The 15187-nt window shown below is 39.6% G+C and overlaps 1 protein-coding gene across 3 annotated transcripts in view; it reads left to right on the top strand.

Moving 5' to 3' along the window:
* Positions 1–15187, top strand: part of LOC126187769 (centromere protein I-like) — a 351829-nt gene that overhangs the window by 317220 nt on the left and 19422 nt on the right. For 2 of the 3 annotated variants that reach the window (XM_049929037.1, XM_049929054.1), the window contains exons 14-16: positions 8153–8277; positions 9158–9272; positions 13254–13427. In XM_049929037.1, coding sequence (XP_049784994.1) covers positions 8153–8277; positions 9158–9272; positions 13254–13427 — 414 coding nt within the window. The remainder of the gene's footprint in view (positions 1–8152; positions 8278–9157; positions 9273–13253; positions 13428–15187) is intronic. The other variant, XM_049929046.1, reaches the window with a different exon arrangement.

Genomic DNA, 15187 nt, shown 5'->3' with positions numbered 1-15187 from the left:
TTTAAAACAATTAATATATGACACAATTGAAAGAAAAGTGCTAAACAGTAATAGTCATGATGCCTTCACTTGTAAGTGATGCTGTCCAGGGCATCTCCAGACAAGTCTTCACTGGTCATAGGGGCTCCATTCCAAGAGGGTCTCATCATTGAAGACAGTTCTACTCCAGTCAAAGATATTCCAGGCCCAAGACATGTGGAAACACCCTGGACAGCATTGGGATACCAACCTGACTGTCACTTGCCCACTTGCCATACAGACCAACAATTAGGAGTGGAGGACTAGAGTGCCATTTCTTTTCATAGCAGGACCTGTTGGTTGTCGTCCACGGCATCCTCACAGAAAACGGGTACGTCAGCAATATTCGATGTCCCATTTTGTTACCATTCATGGCTAGTTATACTGAGCTTACATTTCAGCAAGATAATGCCCGCCCACATACAGCAGGAGCTCTAATGCTTGTCTTTGTGCTTGCCAAACCCTACCTCGGCCAGCAAGGCCATCAGATCATTCCCCAGTTGAGGATGTTTGGAACATTATGGGCAAGGTCCTCCATACAGCTCGGGATTTTGATGATCTAACATGAGTGACAGTTAGACAGAATTTGGCACAGTATCACTCAATAGAACATCCAACAACTCTGTTAATCACTACCAAGCCAGATAACTGCTTGCATAAGGGCCAGAGGTGGACCACTGCATCATTGATGTGCTCATTTTGGAAGCTTATTCCCTTGAACAGCTCATCCAACCTTTCTGAAATTGTAATCATTTGCTTGTTTGGTGTTTCTTAAATGTACAAGCATGTTGCTTTTATTGAATTGTATAACTAATTTGTACTCACAACTCGACATATGTTCTTGTCCTGAGGCAGTTTTAAATTGTGCAATTAAGTGTGTGTGTGGGCCATTGTTGTATGCATACACGTTGCTGTTGTACCGGATGATGCCATGTGGAACGGTGCATATATTTTTGTGCATACACGTTGCTGTTGTACCGAATGATGTCGTGGTACGGTGCATATATTTTTTTATGTGCCATAAGAAATGTATCATCTGCAGTGTGTCTCCTTTTGTTAATGCAATAATTCGGCTGGTGGTGGACGTGTGTGGCTGTTTAACCTGGCCATTTCTACGTCACATGCCAGGTTGTTCGGCAGAAAACTGGTTTGCACTGGAGTGTGAAGATAATGCCGATATTTCATGTAGATAAACGATCGGTGTCTCTTTGTACGTCTTGCGAGGCAGATGATGATAGGTCAGCATGGGAGTTGTGAATGTGCCTCTGCCTGATGATATCTCGTGTTTTCAAGGCATGTCTCGCACTGTAGTGGAATGCTGTGTGTGGAACACGTTCTGTCTTAAGCAACTGAAGCCTCGCAGTAAGGTTGTCTGCAGACTCATAACACTCTTGTGTGTTGCTGCAGTTGATTGCATGTGTGCATGACATTGTTCCATGTCCTAAAGGTGATCTGGTGCACATAATGTTTCTTTTCATCTGGCTCAGGAACAGTTGACCTATTGATGTGTGCTTTCATCTTGGCATGTTGCACCCCTATACATCATTTGTGTTGCAGTAGAGTAGTTGCAAAGATTGTTCAGGTCCGGTGTCAGCCGGGTCGCACCACATGGTATACTATGTCATCCTTTCTGGGTAAGTAATGAATCTAGCACTTGCATGCAAGTACAGTGGGGATGGAATCATTTAGATATTTCACGTAAGATGAATACATACTTGCACTAAGAATCTGGCATACATCTGGTGACCTCAAGACATGGAACCCACTTCAGATGTGTAAATACATTGCACATAGCATGTTCCCTGTGATGGTCACCGCCATGGAAATGACACCCTGTTGTCTGTGGAGGGATAGAAATGGATGGGCATATGCCAGTGAGCGGCAATACATCTATGTGTGGCAGGTTGCCTATCTGATTGCCCTTAAGGGGCCTGATGTGTAGGCGGTCCTGCAGAGCAGGTCGATAACGCAGATCAATACCAGTCCCATACGAAACTTCAGTCATGCAAGACATTGTATGTTTGTATCTCTGTGAATATTAGAGCTAGACTGTTATGAGCACCCTTGTTGGTCCTCTCCTGGGCAAGGAGTTTGTTTGCCAAGTTGAGTCTATTCCATTCCATTCCAGTCCAGCAGGCTGGGAGGAGTTCCCAAACACACACTCACCTTTACATATATTGCCAAGATATTGGGTAGCATTTTCCTTAAAACTTTGGCTACATGTGTGTTCAACACACACATTGTACACATCTCCTCCTCCCCCCCCCCCCCCCTTCCTGTGTCCACCTCTCTCTCTCTCTCTCTCTCTCTCTCTCTCTCTCTCTCTCTCTCTCTCTCTCTCTCTCTCTCTATTCACTTCATCCTCCCACCTCTACCCTCTATGTAACTACTTACCTTATCCTCACCACCTTCTCTGTCTCTTCATCTTCATCTCCTCTTCCTCCTCTGTGTGTCCGTCCATCTACTCCTTACCCTATCTGTGACCGTCTCCTCTTCCCCCGCTCTCTGATCATCTCCTCTTCCCCCTTTCTGTGTACATCTCCTCTTCCCCCTTTCTGTGTACATCTCCTCCTCCTCCTCCTCCTCTCTCTCTCTCTCTCTCTCTCTCTCTCTCTCTCTCTCTCTCTCTTATCCATCTCTCCCCCTACTCTCTATGCCCACCTCCACTTCCTTCACGCTGCCTCTGTCCATCTAGAAATGTTTCTCCCTACTTTTCCTATTTTGGTGGTAGGTTTCAATAGATAAAACAGTTCATTAGTCAATCCCCCCCCCATGAACCATGGACCTTGCCGTTGGTGGGGAGGTTTGCGTGCCTCAGCGATACACATAGCCGTACCGTAGGTACAACCACAACGGAGGGGTATCTGTTGAGAGGCCAGACAAACGTGTTGTTCCTGAAGAGGGGCAGCAGCCTTTTCAGTAGTTGCAAGGGCAACAGTCTGGATGATTGACTGATCTGGCCTTGTAACAATAACCAAAATGGCCTTGCTGTGCTGGTACTGCGAACGGCTGAAAGCAAGGGGAAACTACGACCGTAATTTTTCCCGAGGGCATGCAGCTTTACTGTATGATTAAATGATGATGGCGTCCTCTTGGGTAAAATATTCCGGAGGTAAAATAGTCCCCCATTCGGATCTCCGGGCGGGGACTACTCAAGAGGATGTCGTTACCAGGAGAAAGAAAACTGGCATTCTACGGATCAGAGCGTGGAATGTCAGATCCCTTAATTGGGCAGGTAGGTTAGAAAACTTAAAAAGGGAAATGGATAGGTTAAAGTTAGATATAGTGGGAATTAGTGAAGTTCGGTGGCAGGAGGAACAAGACTTTTGGTCAGGCGAATACAGGGTTATAAATACAAAGTCAAATAGGGGTAATGCAGGAGTAAGTTTAATAATGAATAGTAAAATAGGAATGCGGGTAAGCTACTACAAACAGCATAGTGAACGCATTATTGTGGCCAAGATAGATACGAAGCCCACACCTACTACAGTAGTACAAGTTTATATGCCAACTAGCTCTGCAGATGATGAAGAAATTGAAGAAATGTATGATGAAATAAAAGGTATCAGATAGATTATATAATGGTAAGGCAGAGATTTACGAACCAGGTTTTAAATTGTAAGACATTTCCAGGGGCAGATATGGACTCTGACCACAATCTATTGGTTATGACCTGTAGATTAAAACTGAAGAAACTGCAAAAAGGTGGAAATTTAAGGAGATGGGACCTGGATAAACTGAAGGAACCAGAGGTTGTACAGAGTTTCAGGGAGAGCATAAGGGAACAATTGACAGGAATGGGGGAAAGAAATACAGTAGAAGAAGAATGGGTAGCTTTGAGGGATGAAGTAGTGAAGGCAGCAGAGGATCAAGTAGGTAAAAAGACGAGGGCTAGTAGGAATCCTTGGGTAACAGAGGAAATATTGAATTTAATTGATGAAAGGAGAAAATATAAAAATGCAGTAAATGAAGCAGGCAAAAAGGAATACAAACGTCTCAAAAATGAGATCGACAGGAAGTGCAAAATGGCTAAGCAGGGATGGCTAGAGGACAAATGTAAAGATGTAGAGGCTTATCTCACTAGGGGTAAGATAGATACTGCCTACAGGAAAATTAAAGAGACCTTTGGAGATAAGAGAACCACTTGTATGAACATCAAGAGCTCAGATGGAAACCCAGTTCTAAGCAAAGAAGGGAAAGCAGAAAGGTGGAAGGAGTATATACATGGTCTATACAAGGGCGATGCACTTGAGGACAATATTATGGAAATGGAAGAGGATGTAGATGAAGATGAAATGGGAGATACGATACTGCGTGAAGAGTTTGACAGAGCACTGAAAGACCTGAGTCGAAACAGGGCCCCCGGAGTAGACAACATTCCATTGGAACTACTGACAGCCTTGGGAGAGCCAGTCCTGACAAAACTCTACCATCTGGTGAGCAAGATGTATGAAACAGGCGAAATACCCTCAGACTTCAAGAAGAATATAATAATTCCAATCCCAAAGAAAGCAGGTGTTGACAGATGTGAAAATTACCGAACAATCAGTTTAATAAAGCCACAGCTGCAAAGTACTGACACGAATTCTTTACAGACGAATGGAAAAACTAGTAGAAGCCGACCTCGGGGAAGATCAGTTTGTATTCCGTAGAAATACTGGAACACGTGAGGGAATACTGACCTTACGACTTATCTTAGAAGAAAGATTAAGGAAAGGCAAACCTACGTTTCTAGCATTTGTAGACATAGAGAAAGCTTTTGACAATGTTGACTGGAATACTCTCTTTCAAATTCTAAAGGTGGCAGGGGTAAAATACAGGGAGCGAAAGGCTATTTACAATTTGTACAGAAACCAGATGGCAGTTATAAGAGTCAAGGGACATGAAAGGGAAGCAGTGGTTGGGAAGGGAGTGAGACAGGGTTGTAGCCTATCCCCGATGTTATTCAATCTGTATATTGAGCAAGCAGTGAAGGAAACAAAAGAAAAATTTGGAGTAGGAATTAAAATCCATGGAGAAGAAATTAAAACTTTAGGTTCACCGATGACATTGTAATTCTGTCAGAGACAGCAAAGGACTTGAAAGAGCAGTTGAACGGAATGGATGGTGTCTTGAAAGGAGGATATAAGATGAACATCAACAAAAGCAAAAGGAGGATAATGGAATGTAGTCGAATTAAGTTGGGTGATGTTGAGGGTATTAGATTAGGAAATGAGACACTTAAAGTAGTAAAGGAGTTTTGCTATTTGGGTAGCAAAATAACTGATGATGGTCGAAGTAGAGAGGATATAAAATGCAGACTGGCAATGGCAAGGAAAGCGTTTCTGAGGAAGAGGAATTTGTTAACATCGAGTATAGATTTAAGTGTCAGGAAGTCATTTCTGAAAGTATTTGTATGGAGTGTAGCCATGTATGGAAGTGAAACATGGACGGTAAATAGTTTGGACAAGAAGAGAATAGAAGCTTTTGAAATGTGGTGCTACAGAAGAATGCTGAAGATTAGATGGGTAGATCACGTAACTAATGAGGAGGTATTGAATAGGATTGGGGAGAAGAGGAGTTTGTGGCACAACTTGACCAGAAGAAGGGATCGGTTGGTAGGACATGTTCTGAGGCATCAAGGGATCACCAATTTAGTATTGGAGGGCAGCGTGGAGTGTAAAAATCGTAGTGGGAGACCAAGAGATGAATACACTAAGCAGATTCAGAAGGATGTAGGTTGCAGTAGGTACTGGGAGATGAAGAAGCTTGCACAGGATAGAGTAGCATGGAGAGCTGCATCAAACCAGTCTCAGGACTGAAGACCACAACAACATCAATAGTCAATCTGTAGAATTAACATAGGTTAATTATTCAAAGTACTTGTAATATACAAAGACAGAAAAAAAATCACAACACCAAACAGTAATTAATGTAAAGTAATGAAATTTCGGGAATACCTTTGTCAAGGTAACATATTTAAGTGATTAACATTGCAAAATCACAGGTTAATATAAGTGCAAGATATGCTACTGAAAATGTGAAATGCTGGTACATTTATAACCGTTGTAACTGTCAGAATGTTGAATGCAAGCATGCAAACAGGCATGGATTGTTTTGTACAGGTGTTGCATGTCAGTTTGTGGGATGGAGTGCCATCCCTGTTGCACTTGGTCAGGCAATACAGGGACATAGTGGATCGTGCTCAAGTTGCCGTCCTGAGATGTCCAATATATGCTTGATTGGAGACAGTTCTGATCATCGAGCAGCCCAAGACAACATATCGACACTCTGTAAAAGTATGTTGGGGTACAACAGCGGTAGTTTTATGAGCATTATCCTGTTGGAAAACAACCACCTGGAATGCTGTTCATGAGTGGCAGCACAAGAAGTCAAATCACCAGACTGGTGTACAAATATGCAGTCAGGGTGCATGGGCTAACCATGAAAGTGCTCCTGCTGTCATACAAAATCGCACTCCAGACCATAACTCCAGGTGTAGGTCCAGTTTGTCTACGAGGATGGATCAAATATAAATGAGATTTTATTTTTTATTTAAATTCATTTATTGAAAAACTCAAGGCAATTATAATTTATTTTTCCATATAGTCTCTTGCTTTCAAAAGCATTTGTCCCAGCACTGCTTACTGGCTTGTTTGGATTCTGGAGTGTAGTTGTGAACCCATGTTTCGTCGCATGTGACGATACAATTCAAAAATGCATCCCCTTCTTCCACAAACTGTGCTGTAAGCCTCTGACAGAGCTCCAAACATCTCAACTTCAGATTTTGGTCAAAAGTTTAGGGACCCATATGGAACACACTTTACAGAACTGTAGGTCGTTTGTGATAATTGCTTGACAGCTCCCATAACTGGTTCTGACATTTTGTGCAATTTCTGATACTCTCGCCCATTAGTCATCGTCAGTAATATCTTTAACCACATGAATGTTTTTGTCTGTAATGCTGGTCCGAGGGCAGCGAACATGTTGCTGATTTTTCCACATGTTCTTGTCCTTCCTTGTACTTTTTATGCCAGGAAAACACATGCGTCCTTCATAGTGTTTTATCACCTAACTGTGCAGTCAATCACTGGCAAATTTCTGCCGCTGTAACTCCTTCATGAGCAAGAAATTTTATTATTATGCTTTGCACAATGGAGGAGTGTACCTGTTGTTCCTACGAACTGTTGGTGTTCAGGAACAAAAATCCCATTTATATTTGATCCCCCCTCGTACCATGCAGACAGATTGATTGCAAGCCCTCAACTCTCCTCCTCCTAACCAACACAAGCCATCACTGGCACCAAGACAGGACCAGTGCTCATCAGAAAACTCAACAGACCTTCACCCTGGCCTCCAGTGAGCTCTCACCTGACATCACAGAAGTTAATGTATCAGCTTCAACAAATATATATGCTACAGTTTCATGTCATGCACACCGTGAATTAATTTACATAAATAATTTTGAGAACATTTCTCTTGGAGAATAACGGTTTTTGTTTTACTTAAAAACGAACATGAATGACCAAAACTGCAGGAAACTTTTTTTTTATGAGGTTACCAGTTTTGGTCTGGTTTAGACTATCTTCAGACCTCGCACCTCGATTTTAGACAGTGGCTGTGAACGGGGCAGGTTCTAGGACTCCAGGAGCAGTCAGCGTTCATGGAGTCGTACAGCCTGCTCGGTTCACAGCCACCATCTAACATTATGGTGTCAGGTCTGAAGATGGTCTCAAACAGACTGAAACCGGTAACCTCATAAAAAGAGAAGTTCCTTGCAGTTCATTTTTTATTCACATGATTTTCTTATGTTACTTCATGACTTTGGAATGATGTGTTCATGAAGTTCGTAATCTTGTTTTTGTCTTAATGTAACTTGCGTTGTCATTAGTATAAGAATGCTGCAAAGCCCACCATTTAACATCAAACCATATAGCCTTTGCATTATTTTAAAATGCAGCATTGTAGTCGAGTCGACGAGAGGTAATCACTGACAGATGGCAGCAACAAAGACTAGAAAAAATCACATTATGTGGTTGGTTGAGGGAGACATGCAAAACAGCTGCACCAAGCCCACTACAACTGTCAGGGACCTTCTCTCACCGACTCAGTTGTAGGCTGTCTCTGGATAATCGTCCTAGTACATGTTTTTCAGGTGCTGACTGCCATAGAAGTAACACACACCCAACTGTGTGTCTTACCACCACGTGGTCTACTTTTAGGAGCACTCTCAAGCTATGATGGCACAGTTCTGTCAAGAGTTTGTCAGCTGCTGACAAGGTGTGTAAAATTTGAACTAGGTGGCATTGATCAATTTCACTCTGTATTTCTGCATCTGTCAACTTCATTTCTTTCCCTAGTGAAGTATGTATGATAAGTTGCATACCCAAAGTAGTCTTGGTTCTGGCTATTTCTCAGTGGTTAATGATTTATACCAAATAACTTCATGAGTAAATTTTCTCACATCTAAATTATTACCATTGGTGTTGATTAATAGCTTCAGTCTTACACGAGGCCACATCCAGATACAAATCCCATGAATGGAATGTGTGTCAAACTGTAAGCATTCAAGGGCATGTCACATTTCATGTTTAACATAGCAAGATGTTGAATGCTTACTGTTTGTGATGCATTTCAAACGCAAAAATTGGATCAGAAGATGACCAAATGTACAGATTTGTACAGATTGAAACTAATATTCAGTGAGGCCAATTTTACTGATCTAGGTGGAAATGGACGTGAAGTACTTACAGTGTTCACTGTTTCTCCATGTTGTTTACCTTTGTGATTCATGAATATACATATTTCATGTGCATGTTGTCCAACCAAAAATGGTGAAACTGAAATTGTAAGTTGACATAAAACAAAAGAAGATAAAAAAATCATAGCGTTTGGATACGTACATTTGTTGTGTTAATGGTAGAATGAAAAAGATAAAAAAAGAGGTAATTGTATAAACGTAATCTCACTTTATAGTCTTATAGCTTTCAGTTTTCATTGTTTTCATGTTTGAGTCTAATACTCTGTATTTTAGCTTCATAGAATTTAAAGTTCATTACTACCTGTATATTAGCTAATGATATTTTAAACATTCAGCTGGCAAATATAATTATAATAGCTGGCATATATTATTGAAATTGTTACAAAAATTTTGTTGCAGATGCAACAGTGCTGTCACAGAAAAATCTTCGCCAGAGATGAAGGAATATTTTGAGGTAGTGTCACAAACATTGAAACAATATAATGCTGAAATGCACCATACACTCAAAGGAGGTGTAAGTATCAACTTTAAAATCAACTTTAAAGTGGGAGTGACCTGCAATTAATTTTCTTGCTTCTCTTGTGAGTGAGTGCTGTTGAGCAACCTAGAGGTTCTGTGTTGATTTGATCTTATTGTCTCAGTGGGATGCCAGTTTATTAGCCTCTTTTATAACTTCAGATCCTCTCAGACTGACAACTCATTTATTACATTTTGTATCATCAGAGAGCATTGAAATACTTAGCAATAATTATCCCACTGCAATAATTCAGAATATACATAATTGCTGTTGACTTGCCGTAGAAAAATGTGGATTACTTCATAGTCTCATTTGTTAACCCTCAAAGCAGACGTGACAGTTTTCGTAACACGAGCAGACACATGACGTACTTTGTACATGTGTAAAGAATATCTGTTATTATAGTACCAAAATAAACATGTATGAACAAAATTACAGTTTAATCTTAGTTTAATTAAACAATAATAAAATAAACATATATTATGTGAGCTAAATCACTGTTTAATTAAACAATAATAAAATAATCTTTGATTTTATCACTCTGTTGCTGTGTACAAGTGTTAACCCACAGTAATGAACCACTCGAAGCATTAAATGGTGCGATTGCCTCAGATCCCAGCCAAATGCTTATTCAATTACTAATTGTCTTGTAGACAATTGCCTTATTGTGGAATTGTGCTGGTAGCTCAGAATCTGGGGCATTTTCTTGTGTGGATCCTACGTTTATTCTAACCTAGCTCGCTGTTTAGTTTGTATTGCTGATGTTCACTTGGACATATGCCAACACACGTTATCACTGTGTTAGATAAAGCAAGAATGGTGGCGGAGGTGCAGACTCACAATTATAAGACAACAATGGAATGGTACAAGACAATTTTATTTATGGGTGGCGCACATTATACATAGATTGCCCACTCCGGGGTTAATTACTGAATGTTCAGTTATTTCCCCATCTTGACCGAAGGCCAAAGAAAAGTATATGTACAGAAGCATGTTTATGAGATTTATTTTGTTGTAAAGATGCTAAAAACACCCAAGTTGCCAACAAACTGGCCCTCAACCATTTCTACTTCAAATGGAATCCCAGTTGCTTATCCTTAAAAGAATGTGGAGTACAGCTGCAGTGCAGTATTTGTCACTTGTCAGAGACGACCTAATTTATAAAACTGGTCAACAACAACAAACTGGAGAGTAGTTTCTCCTTTTATTCCACCCCTTTGGCATGCTAACCCCCCCCCCCCCCCCCCCCCTCCGTCCAACACCTCTTTTTGGGATGGGGATGCTGCATCATTAAGTTTTGATTATTTATTGTACTTTCGCTTCCATCTTGTTGTTTTCTGGCTAAGTTCAAGACTACTCGTGAAAAACATTATCTTAATTTCAGCTCTCTCCCCTCCTCCTGCCCGCTCCGTTCCTTACCTCTGCAATACAATTTAAATACTAACAAGGTTTTTTGGCATTACAGAGCTGAACTACATTTTCATTCATATGTTTTGAATACCTTTGAATTTGTATAAATTCATTCTCAATTTACTATTTCAGATATACCTCATAACCCTATTTTGAACATACAGTACTGTGTTAAGCAAAGTGATGATTTGTTGACACTCATTCCAGTGTGAACACACTCCACCTGAAGGTGACCTTCCTTTCTGTCCCATTGGTGTCCAGTGTCAATCGACCTTTATTCTCCGTCTATCACAGTCTGTCATTTTTGATGCTCCCCACCTTCATTCTTCTTCTTCTTTCTTCTTTCGCACTGTATTTTCCATTTATACAATACGTAGCTTCTCTTATTCTTTTCTTTCATTACATTCTTCTGAAATATGTTTCATTACTTTTAAATCAATACTTAATTCATAATGATTTTGCCGATGTGACCAAGGCTCAGTTATGTCACAACAATGTACTTTCCTCCTAACTTCCCAGAAGAGAAAGTTGAAATGTTCCCAAACATTGCATTCTCATTGTATTCAATGCTATTGCCTGGTGTATCTACTATCCAGATGTAAGTATTGTGCCACAATTTCCCATATTTCCTATTTCTGCTTGAGACTGGTGATAGCTGAAGACATGACAATTGAGAAGTGCTCTCTTGCAGTAAGTAAAACAGATAGCTGAAGAGAAAATTATATATATTTTTTGACAATAGTTTTTACATTAGTCCTGAAGCAAATATTCTACATTTGCAAGTTTTCTCTGTAGAGAGTGTGCTTAACTGTATTCTAGATGAAAGAATTCCTCCTACTTTTGTCTGATCGTAGACATTTGAGGATGGAGTCAGTTTCCATAAAATTTCTCTGAGTTGTAGAAGTATTCTGATAAACGCCACTTGTGGTTGTGGTCGAAATGTTGATTCATCATTTTATAATATGAGATGGTCTGCAATCCAGAAGAATGTTATGGAACTTTTCCATTTCATTTATAAATAGAGAGTGAGTAGAACACCTGGCAACTGTAATAAATTCAGTGTGGTCATTGTAATCCGTATTGGAATAGTATATAGCATGTTCAGAAAAGTTTCTGAGTGAAAACTGTTTCCATAATTTTATCGGCGTTTTCCTTGGAGCAACTACTAATTTAGAATTTCTAGCAAAAATTGTCTTTTCTGTTGATCTATCGTGGATACAGGACAGTGGCCTGTCACACACAAGAGATATTAACGACAGGCATATGTTTTTCAGAAATTATTATTTCATTTACACCGCAAGTTTCAGCATTTCGTGTATGTGTGTGTGTGGATGGATATGGGTGTGTGTGCGAGTGTATACCTGTCCCTTTTTCCCCCTAAGGTAAGTCTTTCCGCTCCCGGGATTGGAATGACTCCTTACCCTCTCCCTTAAAACCCACATCCTTTCGTCTTTCCCTCTCCTTCCCTCTTTCCTGATGAAGCAACCGTTTGTTGCGAAAGCTTGAATTTTGTGTGTATGTTTGTGTTTGTTTGTGTGTCTATCGACCTGCCAGCACTTTCGTTTGGTAAGTCACATCATCTTTGTTTTTAGATGTAAATAATGTAAATGGATAGATAAAAAAAATCTACTCCCCAAGTGGCAGCAGGGGGCACACACACAAAAGCATTTAACTTTTACAAGCTTTCGGAGCCAGTGGTTCCTTCTTCTGGCAGAAGAGTTGAAGGGGAAAGGAATATGGATTAAGGAAAAGGATTAGAGAGGTTTAGGGAAAGGGATACAGTTAAGAAAAGTCACCCAGAACTCCGGGTCAGGGGAGACCTACCGGACAGTATGACAAGGAAGTCATCCCGTCCAGTAAGTCTCCCCTGACCCGGGGTTCTGGGTGACTTTTCTGTGTTGTATCCCTTTCCCTAAACCTCTCTAGTCCTTTTCCTTAACCCCTGTTCTTTCCCCTTCAACTCTTCTGCCAGGAGGAACCACTGGCTCTGGAAGCTTGTAAAAGTTAGCTTGCTCTCACATGGTGAGTAAATTCGTTATCTATCCATTTACATTATATTATCAATAATTGAATTTTTCATTGTTATACAAGTTATATATAGTTACTTTATTCATGCTCACTTATAGTATAAGAGACATAAGAATGATTACATTCAACTTTCATTTGTACCACACACATTTTCATGAGATCCTGAATGTAACTAAAGATGTAATGTAAAAGTCATGGAAAGGTGATGAATTTCATCCTCTAAAAATCTGTAGACGCCCTGATACATAAATTCAATTCAATTTTCTTAAAAATGTGCAAATCTTGTATGAACTTCTTTATTAAATTTTAAAACCCTTCTACAGCTTAGTTTGCGTAGACTAGATGCACTATTTGCACAGTGTATAGATTTACACATAAGCAATGGGCATAACAACATATGAATTTGATTAAAGAAAGGGAAAAAAGTGCTAGCCATACAGTCTATGCAACAAAGCAGTAGCCGCTAAGCTAGTAAAACTGTGTTTTTTCACCAAATGTTCCTAACCTGAATAAATGTGTGGTTCTCTGTTTCTGCTGCAGATTTTTCCAGCAGGTGGTGGGATCTTCAGCAAATGGATAAAAAGGGGAAATTTTAAAACGTTCTCAGTGAAACCAATCATTCTGGAAGTTAGACAGCATCCAGCAATAACTTCTGTTATGTGGCCTATTCTGAACCAGCAGTCTGCAGAACATCAGGTCAGCAGAAAAGAAGTGGTTAGTTTTTATCATTACATTGTAGTTTTAAAGTGTCTAATCACTGATTTTAAATTTGCATGATTCAGCACAAGACATTCATGGTCAGTGAGCTAAAGTGCTGAATCAGTCTGCAAAAATTTGAAGCCACAGTTCCTAATGTGGTAATTCATATCGAAATGCAATGTTCTTGCATTGAGTATGTTGACTATCATAGTTTTTATTTGCAACTGTGCTATAATTAGTGGATAGTATTTCAGCTATAATTACTGGATAATATTTCATTTGATGTGTAAATTTCTCAGACTTTTTTTCCTCTGCAATCTGGAATAATGCTGGAAGTCAGATGCTTTAACATATAATATCAAATTCTTGGAAATAAATGCGAAGAGTTTCTTCAAAGACATTCTTCGTTTATTCCTCGATCACAGTACACTAAATTCTTGTATACAAGACTTTCTTAATACAGGAATGCCTCGATTTTATAATCTCCAAATCTGACAGAAGACTGTCATGAATCAAATTTTTCAATTTTCTGTTGTTTCTTCATGAATCATTGCCAGCATTTTTATGCTGGGGCCATTTATTGGTGGTTTGCTGCACCACCCCAACCTAGGGCAACAGTGCATGGAGCATACACCAGTGTCCAAGTACGTACTTCATCTAGTGCAGTTATTTCAGTCAGTGCCCTCTCCCTGAAGGGACTCCGCATCCATCAGTATACTTGGCACAGGCAAAATACATAACAAAAATTCACATCAGGTGCACTCTCCTAAATATTTAAATCATTATATTGTTTATAGTTCAAAACCATCATTCATCAATAGACAGACATACAGTTACACATCACTCCTCTGGCGTGATATGTAATGCTACATATTCCCCCACTTGGACTAATGATCTCACTACACATTACATAGACTTAAATTGTTGCTTATTCTTTGCTACATGTACATGACTTTTTTAGCAAGTGCATTTAACATCTTATCTAACGGCTTTACCTAATGAAAGTTAAAGGTTTTTGTCTACTTTATAATTTTTTAATCCTTCCCATCTTATTCTTAATTTTATAATACGAGATTTCATTGGTCCATAAGGACAATGTGATTACATATGCACACAATAAACCGTCAACATAAGTCAAATTCATATTTACACTTACCTCCAAACATTTATTTTGTTTTGTTTGTATATAATGCATTTTACCAATTCTTCTCGACAGTCATTTTCTTCAGTCTACTGCATTACCATTTTCCTAACTCTCTTTTCCAAACTTAAGTGTAAGAGAAAATTCTTTGCGATGGCAGATCGTTCTGTGACACAACTAGTTCAGGAAGCCATATATTGCATATTAATTTTATCCCTTTTCATCGTCCTAACTATAAGGTGGAGCTAGATTTTGAGTACCTAGTGTCTTCAAGTTATGTATACTATGGTTCTTCTATCTTGTAAGCTTTCAATGTTTTTACCTTACAAACTCAGACACTTTCTTCATATGCAGTATAATACCTATTTCACTATCCGTAGCAGTCCACAATAACTCAAGTAAGTTTCTCTTTTCTACAACATTGGAGTAAGTTTCAGAATTGTTATTATTCTACCACTGTTGATAACACCTAGCCCGCATCAAAACAGAATGTGCTTGTGTAGCCAGCCCGAGTGTGAAAACAGTCTTTGAGTGGTCCAGCAGCAAACCTGAAGAGACTTTAAAGACTTATGCCAGCAAAGCCTGTGAAGTCACATTTATAACACCTCTTTCCTCAGAAAGACTTCTCACACCC

This window comes from Schistocerca cancellata, chromosome 1 (genome assembly GCF_023864275.1).
Source record: "Schistocerca cancellata isolate TAMUIC-IGC-003103 chromosome 1, iqSchCanc2.1, whole genome shotgun sequence".
Lineage (NCBI taxonomy): Eukaryota > Metazoa > Arthropoda > Insecta > Orthoptera > Acrididae > Schistocerca > Schistocerca cancellata.
This window is presented reverse-complemented; position numbering and strand designations above follow the sequence as displayed.